Below are 13822 nucleotides of genomic sequence, written 5' to 3'. Positions count from 1 at the left end.
ATCCTAGGGCCATGTGAATGGCGTTGTATATTAGGACTGAGTACCTAGCTTCTCATAAGTTCTGTTATGAATGTGGATGTTATGAGATTCAGGTGATAGAAGTTTGTGGCAGCCATAACTTTTATTTGTGTTTGATCTACCCGAATCCAGACATAGATGATTCTATCTTCGATTGTCTTCTTACCATTAAGGCCAAGATACAAGATGATGATAGAAAGGCTTCTTTTGTCTTTGTTGGTGATTTCAATGCTCACCATAGGGAGGGGTTAAGTTCTATCTCTCCTACTGATCGCCATAACTTAAGACCTTTAGACTTTGCCTCTGAATCAGTCTGTGAGTAAATCATAAGTGAAGCTACTCACATGTCTGGTAATTGCTGAGACCTCATATACACTGACTCCCCTGGCGTTATAACATGTAAGGTTGGCTCTCCAGTCAGGACATCTGATCATGCCTTGATTTCATTAGTAGTGAAGACTGAGCAGCCTATCTCTGATGTATCATACACTTGTAAAATTTATATGAAATCTCAAGCAGACTGGAATGGGATTTTGCATGATCTTTTGTGCTTGAATTGGTCACAATCATATAGTACTGTTGATCCTGTTGTCCCTTTGAATGAGAATCTAATCAGCTTAAAGGTGCTAAGGTACCAAGTGAAGGACAAACCTTGGTTCAATGATGATTGTAGACGTGCTTATTTGAAGAAGCAGGAGGCCTATCATCTTTGGAAGAGTAACAGATCAGATTTGACCTGGAATAACTATACTTAGCTTAGAGGTTTTGCTCAGAGAGTTTATGCTTCAACTGAAAAGGAATACTATTTAACCATAAAAGAAACCCTTTCTGGTACAACTCAAGAACATAAATGGTGGTCTACCCTTAAATCTGCACTCTTTGGTGTAGATGCAACAGTTCCTCCTTTACTTAAACCAGATGGCTCAGTCACTCACTATCCAAAGGAAAAGGCAACCCTTTTGGTTGATGTTTTTTACAGTAAACAGAGTAATGAAAAATTTGAACTTCCTCATTCCTGTATTCCTGAGGCTAAAATAACTAGTTTAGCTTTTCGATCTCGTGAGATTAAAGCTCTGTTGATGGACCTTGATGCTTATGGAGGTGTAGACCCAAATGGTATTTTTCCTTTGATTTTTATAGACTGCAGATTTCTTAGTTCCAAAATTATCTGCTATTTTGTGCAAGTTAGCAAGAATAGGAGCTTTTAGCACTTGTTGGAGAATTGGTAATGTTACTCCTCTATGTAAATGTGTTTGTGGTAGCTCAAATCCAACTGATTACCACCCAATTTCCATAACTCCCATATTATCTAAAGTTTTGGAACGTCTTTTGGCAAAACGTCTTATTAGGTTTGCTGAAGGTAATCATCTACTCCCTAGTTTGCAATTTGGTTTTCGTAAAGGCATTGGAGCATGTGATGCCCCTCTTACAATCTCCAATGCTGTACAGAAATCCCTTGATTGTGGTCTGGAAGTTTGTATAATTGACCTTGATTTTAGTGCTGCATTTGACCGTGTTAATCATGAGGCCCTTGTTTTCAAAGTCAAACAGTTGGGAGTGGGTTAGTCGTTTCTTAGCATTATTATTGATTTTTTAAATAATAGATCTCAGAGTTGCTGTTGTTGGGCACCATAGTGAGTATAGGAATGTGATATCTGGTGTTCCACAGGGTAGTGTTCTTGGCCCATTACTTTTCATATGTGGTTTGGCCTAGAAAACAAGCTTGTAGCATATGCAGATGATGCTGCTCTCTTTGCATTAATTCCATCCCCTGAATGTAGGTCTGGGGTTGTTGAATCCCTTAATAGAGATCTAGCTAAAATTAGTGCATGGTGAAAATTATGGGGTATGGAGTTGAATCCTAACAAAACTCAAAGTCTGATTGTAAGTAGGTCAAGGACGGTGGCTCCTCAACATCCGGATCTCAGTATTGATAATGTTTCTTTAAATTTGTATGACTCTTTTAAAATTTTAGGTGTGATTCTCAACAGCAAATTTACTTTTGAGAAACACGTTAGGTCTGTGACTTCTTCAATTGCACAAAAAATTGGCTTATTGAGAAAGTCTTTTATGATTTTCGGTGATCAATCTATTCTGAAAAAGTTTTTTAATTCTTTCATTGTACCTTGTTTTGAGTATTGTTCTCCTGTCTGGTCTTCAGCTGCTGATTCTCATCTTAATTTGTTGGATAGAAACTTACGGTCTATTAAATTTCTTATTCCTAATCTAGATATTAATCTTTGGCACCGTCATTCAATTAGTTCATTATGCATGTTGCATAAGATTTTTCATAACTCTGACCATCCTTTACATTCAAATCTCCCTGGACAATTCTATCCTGTTCGTAATACTAGGCAGGCAGTTAATTCTAATAGCCAGGCCTTCTCCATCATGAGGCTCAATACTACACAGTATTCTAGAAGTTTTATTCCAGCTGTGACCAAGCTGTGGAATGATCTTCCTAATCGGGTAGTTGAATCAATAGAACTTCAAAAGCTCAAAGTTGCAGCAAATGTTTTTATGTTGAACAAGCTGACATACCCGGTAAGTCTTTTTATAGTTGATATATGACTTATCTGTTTTGACATTGTTACTGTGTTTAGAATGATTTATTGTTAATTTGTTCCCCTCATTTATTTATTTCTTTATTTCCTTTCCTCACTGAGCTATTTTTCCCTGTTGGAGCCCTTGGGCTTATAGCATCTAGGGTTGTAGCTTGTCTAGTAATAATAATAATAATAATAATAATAATAATAATAATAATGATAATAATAATAGGTAAGATTCCCCAGCTGATAGGGAAGAGAGTCATCGCAAGGCACGAGATGAGTTTAAAGCCAGCCGTGGCTGGTTTGAAAATTTCAAAAAACAAACGGGCATCCACATAGTCGTTAGGCATGGCGAAGAAGCAAGTGCAGATGTGAAGGCTTGCGAAGAATTTATTCAGTGCCTTAATTCTCTTGTTGCTCAGGAAATCTACATACCACATCAGGTGTTTAATTGTGATGAGACGTTGCTTTTTTTGGAAAAAATGCCAAGGAGAACCTATATCACCGCTGAGGTGAAGAAGCTTCCCGAACAAAAGCCTATGAAGAATAGTCTTACTCTCGCCCTTTGCGCTAACACTACCGGGGACTGTAAGGTGAAGCCGTTGTTGGTGTACCACTCAGAGAATCACAGGGCCTTTAAAGTCCATAAGGTGTTGAAAGAAAAGTTATAGGTCATTTGGCATGCTAATAGTAAGGGCTGGGTAACAAGGCAGTTCTTCATTGAGTGGATGAACCTAGCCTTTGGTCCTGCTGTTAAGAAATATCAAACAGAAAGTGGTCTACCGCTTAAATGAAAGCCTTAAATATTAAGGATTTAGTACAGTATGCTCATACAACGTTTTAATTGTATTTATCTTGCCGCTTTCTACAACTACCATATCGTGTGTGTGTGTGCGTGGTAGCCTTACTTCTCTCCCTCCCTCCTCCTTGCATGCATCCCGTACGCTAGCACTTGCCTAGGCGGTGAGTACTGTACAACTCTATTTTTTTATTGTTTTTATTAACATTTATTATATATCAATTTCCATTTAGTGATTGTTGAGTGTGTTTCGAGCATAGTTTGAGCTTTTTTGGGGTATATTTCTTACCCTTGGAATGAATTAATCATGTTTCATTTAATTCAAATGGGCATAATTATTTTGAGATATGATTTTTTTAGATACGTCTTTTGAGATATGATTTTTTTAGATACGTCGGCAGTCATGGAACGAATTAAATTCATATCTAAAGGTATTACTGTATTTAAAAGTGATTTAATTTCCCAAATGAAAAACAAGTAGGTTGAGAATAACCTTGAATGTGAATTTACACTCATACAATAATTGTACCAAAAATGATAGGAAAACCCCCAAAAACAAACTGCCCACACATTGAACACTCCCATAACAATATAACACACTGTACTCACAATTAGAGATAATTCAAAGATGATTATCTATATGCAAATGCAAGCTACCGGACAGTATTAAAATGTATAGAATGAACAATGCGGATGATTATGAATGCAGCTTTTAACAAGGATGTGGGCCAAAGAACAATGAGCACTTGTTGACTTGAAAATATTTAATGCCTGAAAGACACAATTAGTTTACAAAAAATATTACATTTAACGTTTCCTATTAGTGTTATATTTTCAATAGCAGTCAGTGCCAAACAATTTTTCTGTAAAGACGGGTGGTTCTGGAAGAAGTGCACCTTTGCAATTTAATGAATTATTATGCACTCAAAATGCAACACAAGCACTGGAACTGGAGTAGTGCTATAGATCCTGTAAGAAGTTTTAGAGAATCTAAGTGTCACATTAAAAAATAATAACTATGATGAGATAACGTCTGTTATTGATAAGCATCATTGTGTAATAAAAAAACTAATTAAGAGTAAATGGTATCCAGCTTCAAGCATAATTTCCCCTCAAGTTTCACTTACTGTCTGTAATGTATATGGAATCAACAAACACCTTCTTTTCCACTTTTGGATCCTCATGTGTCAGTCCAGTATTCCACATACCAAACAGGTTGAGGATATGCACAAATTAGGAACTGTTAAAATTGCGTGACTGTAATTCAAGCTACCATCTACTGTTGGCGGGTTGCCAACTACCTAATAAGTAAAAAAGAATTTTGAGGGATAAGGACATGAGCTAACTAAATTCCTAAAACTAATGAATAGTAAAATAATAAAATTACAAATAAAATTATTTTGAAGATTTTGTATTTTTCCTAAACAGGCTTTCTTTTACAATGTTTCCTGTTGTTATCATTATTATTATTATCAAATGCTAAGCTACAACCCTAGTTGGAAAAGCTGGATGCTATAAGCCCAAAGGCTCCAACAAGGAAAATAGCCTAGTGAGGAAAGGAAATAAGGAAAAACTAAATATTTTAAGAATAGTAACAATATTGAAATGAATATTTCCTATATAAACTTTAAAAACTATAACAAAACAAGAGGAAGAGAAACTAGATACAACAGTGTGCCCGAGTGTACCCTCAAGCAAGAGAACTCTAACCCAAGACAGTGGAATACCATGGTACAGAGGCTATGGCACTACCCAAGACTAGAGAACAATGGTTTGATTTTGGAGTGTCCTTCTCTTAGAAGAGCTGCTTACCATAGCTGAAGAGTCTTTTCTACCCTTACCAAGAGGAAAGTAGCCACTGAAATTTAGAGTGCAGTAATTAACCCCTTGAGAGAAGAAGAATAGTTTGGTAATCTCAGTGTTGTCAGGTGTATGAGGACAGAGGAGAATCTGTAAAGAATAGGCTAGACTATTCGGTGTCTGTGTAGGCAAAAGGAAAGAACCGTAACCAGAGAGAAGGGTCCTATGTAGTACTGTCTGGCCAGTCAAAGGACCCCATAACTCTCTAGCGATAGTATCTCAACCTTTTCTTCAGTCATCTTCCCCTCTTGCGGCACAGCATCTGGAGGACTCTGCAAGCTGGCCTACCTCTAACTACGGGTAAATACCATTTCTCTTGTTTGGTCTGAAATGTAATATAAATTTTTTTTATGTCCCCCATTCTCTCTGCGAGGGGGAGTCAAGTTTTGTCCAGGTTTAAGTATGAAGTAATTTTCAACAAACTATTCTTACCTGGCAAAGTCATAGTGCTGTCATCTCCCCAGCCTACCAGATGGAGAGTTACAAGATGTCAGAGTGCCTCTGTCACGTCTGAACAAGCTTAGAGTTGCATTCCTGGTCAAGTTCCCAACTAGGTGGGTTTCGGACTTCCACCCTCCTAAAGGGCAAGTCTTCATAGTAAAGAGCAAAAAGATTGTATTTGCGTAGGAACAAATGACAAATTTTGAAGTAATTTGTATTTTTCTTATTTATACAAACCTGAGGTCTTTACTCTTGGCCCACCATCACTTGTCTCCTAAGAAGTCTTACCTACAACCAAAAGTGATTTAATGAGAAGTGTAGCTTGTCTACTTAATGCTGCCCCCACTAACTACTGTAATGGAGGGTCGTTAATACCTCGCATTAAAAAGTTTATGGCTAGGTTCCAGCTACCCCAGAACTAATATCCAAAGTAAAGAGCTCAGGTTTGTATAGTATGAAAATTACTAATTTCTTTCAAATTTGTCATGTTAAAGGACAAAGTGATGTTTGCACTACTTGTATGGCTGGTGAGGCCTACCTCCCACCCAACAGACAGACATTGTTTACCTTGTTTCATATTTAAAGGTTGTTTTGAGCTTTGCTGAATTAATGCTCGTATTAAAGGTCTCGGATTTTTATAATTAGGAAAATATGAATAACTAAAAGTTTAATGATTTTTTCTTACAATAATTGTAATGAAATAAAATTATAGGGAGAAATGATAATAATACGTAATTGTTTGTATAACTTGAGAGGATACAGTAAAAATAAGTTTAATAAGTCAATGAAGTACAGTAGATTGTCGTTATATATTCTAAATAGTTTTCATGCTTCTGGTGTTTAATTCTCAACTTTTGCTTTTCCCTTAGAATTCAAGATGTGTGCTTAGTTTTTTCTCTTATCTTGTTCTTTTTGGCCTTGTTCTCAACATCACTCTCCCAGGTATGTAACTGGCAAAGTTTAGTTTCACTCATGTATGTTTTACTTATCATAAACAGACCATTGAGTTGCATGTAGAAGAGCCTTATTCCAAAGAATTCTAGAATAATAGTTGAAAATTGTATGAAAGTAAAGTAAAGTAAAACCAGAGAGAAAGAGACATAGAGAAAATATGTAAAGTAATGAATCAAGAAATTTTACTGGTGGTGAACCAATTAAACTGAAAAAAAATAATTTGTTCCTACGCTATACAACTCCTATATTCTTCACCATAGAAGAAAGCAGTAGCTGACATACAGCTATAAAACCTTTTAATGAGGTGTCAACAACTAGCTGGTTAATAACCAGTGGCAGCAGGGAGAAACAACTCCCCTCCCTCCCCCGCTCACGCATACCTTTCTCATTTAGATGTCAGCCATGGTCAAAGACTTGGCTAAAATATTAAAAATGTAACCCTTTTCTTTCATATGTGGCTGTGCTTGAGGGTGCAGCATGCTTGTTTGCCTAGGCAAGGCTGACCGCTCCTGTGCCACTTTCATGTCCTAGATGTAAATGGGGGAAGTCACGTGAATGTTCGCTGTGACATTCCCCAAAAACATTTAAATCTATGTACATCTCTACAAGCAGTAGCAATACAAATAGATCTAAGTAGAAAATATACTATATATTCATTATATTTACCCCTAATGACTATTTCCTGTGATGTGGCTGAGGTGTTAAACCAACTTCCTCAACCATTTCTTGTGGGTGATATGAACAGTAGACATCCATTATGAGGAAACGTTTTAGCTAACTCAAAGGGCAACTTGTTAGCGACACTAATAGAAAAGGAAGATGTGGGGGTTCTAAACATTGGTGAGCCCACTCACTTCAACGACTTATGTGTTGATACGACTTGAGTCCTCTATTTGTGAAGCGTTTGCTTCCAAACAGCACCATGTGACAGTTTTTTTTTTTACCTTGAAAAGGCATATGATACCACATAGAGATATGGTATACTTAAAACAACTCATGACTTGGGATTGAGAGGAGAGCTGCCACTATTTATTCAGTCATTTCTTTCACATAGAGTTTTCCAAGTGAGAGTGGGGGAAACTATCAGAGAGTAAGTGTCAGGAAGAAGGAGTTCCTCAGGGTGGTGTGCTGAGTGTAACCCTTTTTGCACTAGCAATTAATGGGATATCCTCAGCCATTCCCCGGGATGTTCCCTCAACATTATTTGTGGATGATCTCTCCATATCATTTGCTGTAGCTAGAATGGCAATGGTTGAGAGAAAACTACAACTCTCAATTGACAAAATTATCCAGTGGGCCGATATGAATGGATTTAAGTTCTCTATAAGTAAAACTACTATACATTTCTGTCGTATCCGGGGAGCACATCCAGACCCAGATATATACAGTAAAGGTCAACGGATCCCATGTGTAGGGAAAGCTAAATTTTTAGGTTTGATATTTGATTGTAGGCTTACATGGGTTTCTCACCTAAAAGCATTAAAAGCTAAATGTGTTGAGGCTCTGAATCTTTTAAAAGTATTGTCCTATACATCATGGAGGCCAGACCGCATTACTATTTTAAAATTATACAGGCCCTTGATTTTTTCCAAAATTAGTTATGGATGTTAAATATACTCCTCAGCCACCCCAAGCCGATTAACGATATTAGATTCAATACATGATGCTGGTATTAGATTGTCCACAGGAGCCTTTAGAACCTCGCCTATCCCAAGTCTCCTTGTTGATGCTGGAGAGTTACCTCTAGACCTTTACCGAATGTCTTCTATTATTCGGTATTGGTTTAGATTGCAAAGGCTCCCAAATTCTTTAGCCTTTCAGACTGCAAGCCTTGTAAGGCACTCAACATACTTTGAGTTGCACCCAAAATCTCCCCAACCTTATGGGTTTCGGGTGAAACAATTATCAAACAATCTGGATATAATTAGAAGTAAGGTGCTTCCATTCAAGGTATCATCAACGCCTCCATGGAAATTACCTGAGATATCTTTCTGTAAATACTTTATTGGAGTTAAGAAGAATATGACTGACTTAGAAGCCAGGTCTCTTTTTATGGAACATGTTAAAGAACATAGAGGATCGACTTTTATATATACTGATGGCTCCAAATCTGATGCTGGCATTGGATTTGGAGTACATAGTAATGGTTATAAGTGTAGAGGTGCACTTTGTCTAACAGCTTCCATATTTACTGCCGAACTGTATGGCATATTAATCGCTATTGAGAAAATAGTGTTGGAGAAGGAGGGTAATTTTACAATTTTTAGTGATGCAAGGAGTGTCCTTCAAGCTTTAGAAGTGTTTAATTCTAGTAACCCTCTAGTTTTAAAGATTTTAGAATGGCTTTTTATTAATGGTAGGAGGGTTATAATGATTCGATTTTGTTGGGTTCCAGCACATGTAGGTGTGTCTGGGAATGAGAAGGCAGATTTACTGGCGAAGAATGCTGCATCCGAGTTGCTACCAAGGAGGTATCCCATTCCGTGTGATGATTTCCTACCTAACATCAAAAAATTGTTTTGTAATAAATGGAAACAACACTGGAGTAATCTAGGTGGCAATAAAATGAGAGAAATAACAAATGTCATACCTCCTTGGAGGTATGACATGATGCCCCGTAAATGGGGGATATGACTTTGTCGTCTCCGTGTTGGTCACACTCGGTTGACACATGAATTTCTTCTGAAGGGCCAACACCAGCTGTATTGCGACGACTGTTTAGTACCTTTAACAGTGAGGCATTTGTTGACCGAATGCCCCAATTATAATAACTTAAGAAATAGATATCTATTTGAGGCTCGAGGTGAGGGTGGCAGATTCATCCTTGCCAAGATTCTTGGACATGATTTGTCCTACCATGCGAGCGGCATTTTTAGATTTGTTTCAGAAGCAGGTCTTCTGAAAATTATTTAACTTGTATAGTGACATTCAACTTTTATGGTTTTAATTGAATATTCTTTTGATTTTTATATAAAATAAATGATATCGGCATCAATGACCTTAGATGTCAGGATGCCAGAAAACTTTAAATCAATCAATAAATGAGACTGGTACTTTGTCCTGCATTATTCTTTCAATAGCAAGCTCTGTCTGGCTTACTTCCAGTGGAGAACATTGGATGACTGATATACAAGGGATCATGCACCAATATTGATTAAAACTAACAATGGCCCACCTGAATCCAGATCACCTCAATGGTGCTTGGATAAAGCTGACTGGCAAAAATTTAAAGAACTGAGTGAAGTAGAAGGTAATGTAGTTGAATTCGAAAATATTGATGATGCTAATGATTTACTAAAGGGAACGCTTCACACAATTGGAGTGCATTCTCTTCCAAAAACAAGAAGTCTGTTCTGTCAACGACCAGTCCCTTGGGGGTCACCAGAAATTCAGGTGTTATACAGATTTATTAGAACTCTGTTTAAAAGTTGCCGTAGAAATCATACTGAAGAGAATATCACTTACAAGAAATGCAGAGCACAATTTCGACGAGCAATCAAAGCAGCTCGATGTCAGTTAAGTTCATTTTTTGTTTCTTCGGTGAATAAAAGAACTCCACCTTCTGCCGTATGAAGGAAAGTGTATAAGATCTCTGGCAGATATACTCCAAATCCTTCACCAGTGTTAAAAATAAATGATCAGTATATTACTAATCCTATAGAAGTGAGCAATTCACTTGCTGAGCATTTTGAGAGTGTCCCAAAATAAAGAAGACTCGCCAGGCTACCTGTATAGATGTAAAGAAGAAGAAAAGACTCTCAACTTCATATCAAATAAAGATGAGACATGCAATCTCCCATTTACAGAGAGAGAGAATTTGACTGCATTATCATCATGCAATGATACAGCCCCAGGCCCAGATGAAATTCCTTATGCAATGACAAAGCATGTGTGTAATAACACTAAAGTTTTTATCATAAGTATTATTAACCAAATATGGTGAGAGACCTTAGTTTCCCATCAGTTTGGGAACAAACCATTATTTTAGCTTTTTTAAAACCTGGAAAGGACAAAGTTTTAGCTGCAAGCTACCAACCAATTGCATTGACATGTTGTTTGTGTAAAATCATGGAAAAAGTGGTCAATGCAAGGCTAGTATGGACACTGGAAAAGAGGGGTATTTTATCAACAGTTCAGTGTGGGTTTCAGAAAATGCACTGTACAATGAATGCACTTGTTTGTTTAGTTATTCTTTTGCTAGTCATTTGCTTCTAAGAAACATCATGTGACAGTGTTCTTTGATCTTAGAAAAGCATATGATACCACATGGAGGTATGGTATCCTTTAAACTGTCCATGAGTTTGGTCTAAGAGGTGAGTTGCCTTTATTCATTCAGGCCTTTTTAAAAAGGCTGTTCTCTCACGTTAGAATAGGTATTACAGTGGAACCTCTACATACAATTGTACCAACATCCGACGTAAAATTCAATTGAATTCTCATCTCGACACATGACATCATGCTCCAACATCCGACGTAAAATTCAATTGAATTCTCATCTCGACACCTGATATCATGCTCCAACATCCGACAGTAGACCATCCGCGTAGAATTTTCTCGAAGCGTCAGTCGTAGTTTCTTGTTTATGCTGGTAGATGGCAGCACGTCAGAGGGATGCCAGTGAGTGTCGCATTGGTCAGTTTTCTGTTCTTGTGTGCATTGTGGGGTTGTACCCTGTTCGGTCCGTTATTAACAGTGCTTATTATCTTCCTTTTTCACGTTTCAATTTTTATTTTACGCATTATCATGGGTCCTAAGAAGCTTAGTTTCGTTACAGGTATTAGTAGTGGTGAGAAAAGGAAGAAGGCAATGCTTTCATTAGAATTGAAGCAAGAAATTGTAGAAAAACATGAGCAATTTGATGATGTCTGCTTAACCCATTTCAGAAAAATTCTGAAAAGCCGTACCATACAACTTTCTCTCGATAGTTTCTTTAGAAAATCTACGAAGCGGTCTAGTGATCGTGATGAAGAGAAAAGAAGGTGAAGCAAAGAAAACTAAGACTGAAGTGAGTGAAAGTGATGAAAATTAAAAATAAAAAGAAAAAAAAAATGTAAAAAAAAATATAAAATATAAAAATTGAATAAAAATAAATAAGCCCAAGTTAGGTTAAAGTTCACGTAGTGTAAGTTAGATTAAGTTACGGTACCAACATCTCTACCTCCTCACCGACCATCCATCTCCTCTTGCGTAGCAAGGCCTACACCTTTGTTGGCCTGTCTCTAAGGTAAAGTGACAATAAAAACCCCTTTTTATTTATTAGTTCTTTATAATTATTCTTTTTTACATATCTATTATATAATGGAATTGTATTATTGCTGTGTGTAATTATGTGTAGTAATTTATTAAGGAGTTATCATAGTTTTTTGGGCTGTAGAACAAATTATATAAATTACAGTGTATTCTTATGGGAATATTCACTCAACATACGATCGTTTTAACATACGATCTAGGTCTCGGAACGAATTAAGATCATATATAAAGGTTCCAGTGTACTCTGTCTGAAAGAAAGTGCCTGGAAGAATGAGTTCCACAGGGCAGTGTACTTAGTGTTACATTATTTGCCCCAGCAATTAATGGGATTTCTTACGTGATTTCAGATGACGTTTTCCATATTCTCTTTGTTGATGACCTTTCTGTTTCATTTCCAGGAGCAAGAATGACAACAATTGAAAGAAAGCCTCAACACATGGTCAATCAAATTATGAAATGGGCCGATTTGTGTGGCTTCAAATTTTCTACAAGTAAAACAGTTGCATTCATTTCTGCCGCATTCGAGGCATACACCCAGACCCAGATATATATATAAAAAACCATCATATTCCCTATGTTGAAGAAACACCATTTCTAGGTTTAACATTTGACAGAAAGCTGACTTGGGTATATGGGGAGCAGATCGTCAGACTCTCTTAAGATTGTATAAAGCCCTTATTTTACCCAAACTTTTCTATGGATGTGAAGTATATTCTTCAGCTTCCACTAACTAGTTGAAGATTTTAGATTTCATTGATCACACTGGCATCAGATTAGCTACTGGTGCTTTTAAATCATCCCCCATCCCTAGTCTGTTAGTTGATGCAGGTGAGTGGCCACTGGACTTATATCGTCAGCCTACGATGATTGATATTGGTATAGGTTACAGAGGTGTTGCAATTCATTGGCATTTGAAGCTGCCAATAGAGAGAATTTCTTCTCATACTATGAGGCTCACTCTACATCCCTAGAGCCTTATGAATTCAAGAGTGAAAGAACTTCTGAATAGCCTGAATCTTTCCAGGAGCGGGGTATTATCTTTTAGGCTATCAGTCACCCCTCCTGGGAAATTTCCAGATCTCTCTCTTTAATTATTAGACTGGCTCTAAAAGCAACATGGTAATTGAAGAAATTCAGTCCACCTTTTAAGAACATGCAGAACAACACAGGGATAGTGGATTTATATATACGGACAACTCCAAATCCAGTACTGGCATTGGATTTGGGGTGTACAATTCTCTTTTTAGTTGTAAATGTGCGCTCCCTTTAAAATGCTCCATCTTTACAGCAGAGCTGTATGGTATCTTGACTGCTATTAAAAAATAGCAGTAATGAAAGAGGGTAATTTTACTATTTTTAGTGATGCAGAAAGTGTGTTGCAGGCACTGGTGGTTTTTAATACAACCAACCTTTTAGTTTTAAAAATTTTGTAGTGGCTCTATATTTGTTGCAGTGCAGGTAAAAAAGTTATAATTTGCTGGGTCTCGACTCATGTGGGTGTGCCTGGTAATGAAGCGGCAGACAAATTAGCAAAAGAGGCAGTAGACAAATTACTTCCTGGAAGATACCTTCTTCCTAGTAATGACTTTTTGCCTGATATCAAAAAGTCTCAGTAATGTTTGGGAACGCTTCTTGAATTCTGTTGATCAGAATAAGATGAAGGAAATAACAAATGCAATACCTCCATGTAAGTAGGAAAATATGCCAAGAAGGTGGGAGAGTGTTCTCTGTCGCATTATAATAGGGCACACACGTTTGACTCCCGAGTTCCTGATGACTGGCAGGTATCAGTCATTCTGTGATGATTGTTTGGCCCCTCTGACTGTGAGGCATTTACTTATTGAATGTGGTGATGATGGCAGGTACATCCTCACCAAGATTCTTTGAGGGGACATTTTTTATGATCCTAGTGGCATTTTCTAATTCATATTAGAAGCTGGCCTTCGTACTC

At 37.2% G+C, this 13822-nt stretch overlaps 1 protein-coding gene across 2 annotated transcripts in view; it reads left to right on the top strand.

Moving 5' to 3' along the window:
• Positions 1 to 13822, top strand: part of LOC137638475 (transmembrane protein 138) — a 118646-nt gene that overhangs the window by 60038 nt on the left and 44786 nt on the right. For both annotated transcript variants that reach the window (XR_011044140.1, XM_068370556.1), the window contains exon 3: positions 6537 to 6609. Coding sequence is in view for 1 of the 2 variants with exons in the window: in XM_068370556.1 (XP_068226657.1) it covers positions 6537 to 6609 (73 nt within the window). In the remaining variant the exon portion in view is untranslated. The remainder of the gene's footprint in view (positions 1 to 6536; positions 6610 to 13822) is intronic.

This window comes from Palaemon carinicauda, chromosome 3 (genome assembly GCF_036898095.1).
Source record: "Palaemon carinicauda isolate YSFRI2023 chromosome 3, ASM3689809v2, whole genome shotgun sequence".
Taxonomy (NCBI): Eukaryota; Metazoa; Arthropoda; class Malacostraca; order Decapoda; family Palaemonidae; genus Palaemon; species Palaemon carinicauda.
This window is presented reverse-complemented; position numbering and strand designations above follow the sequence as displayed.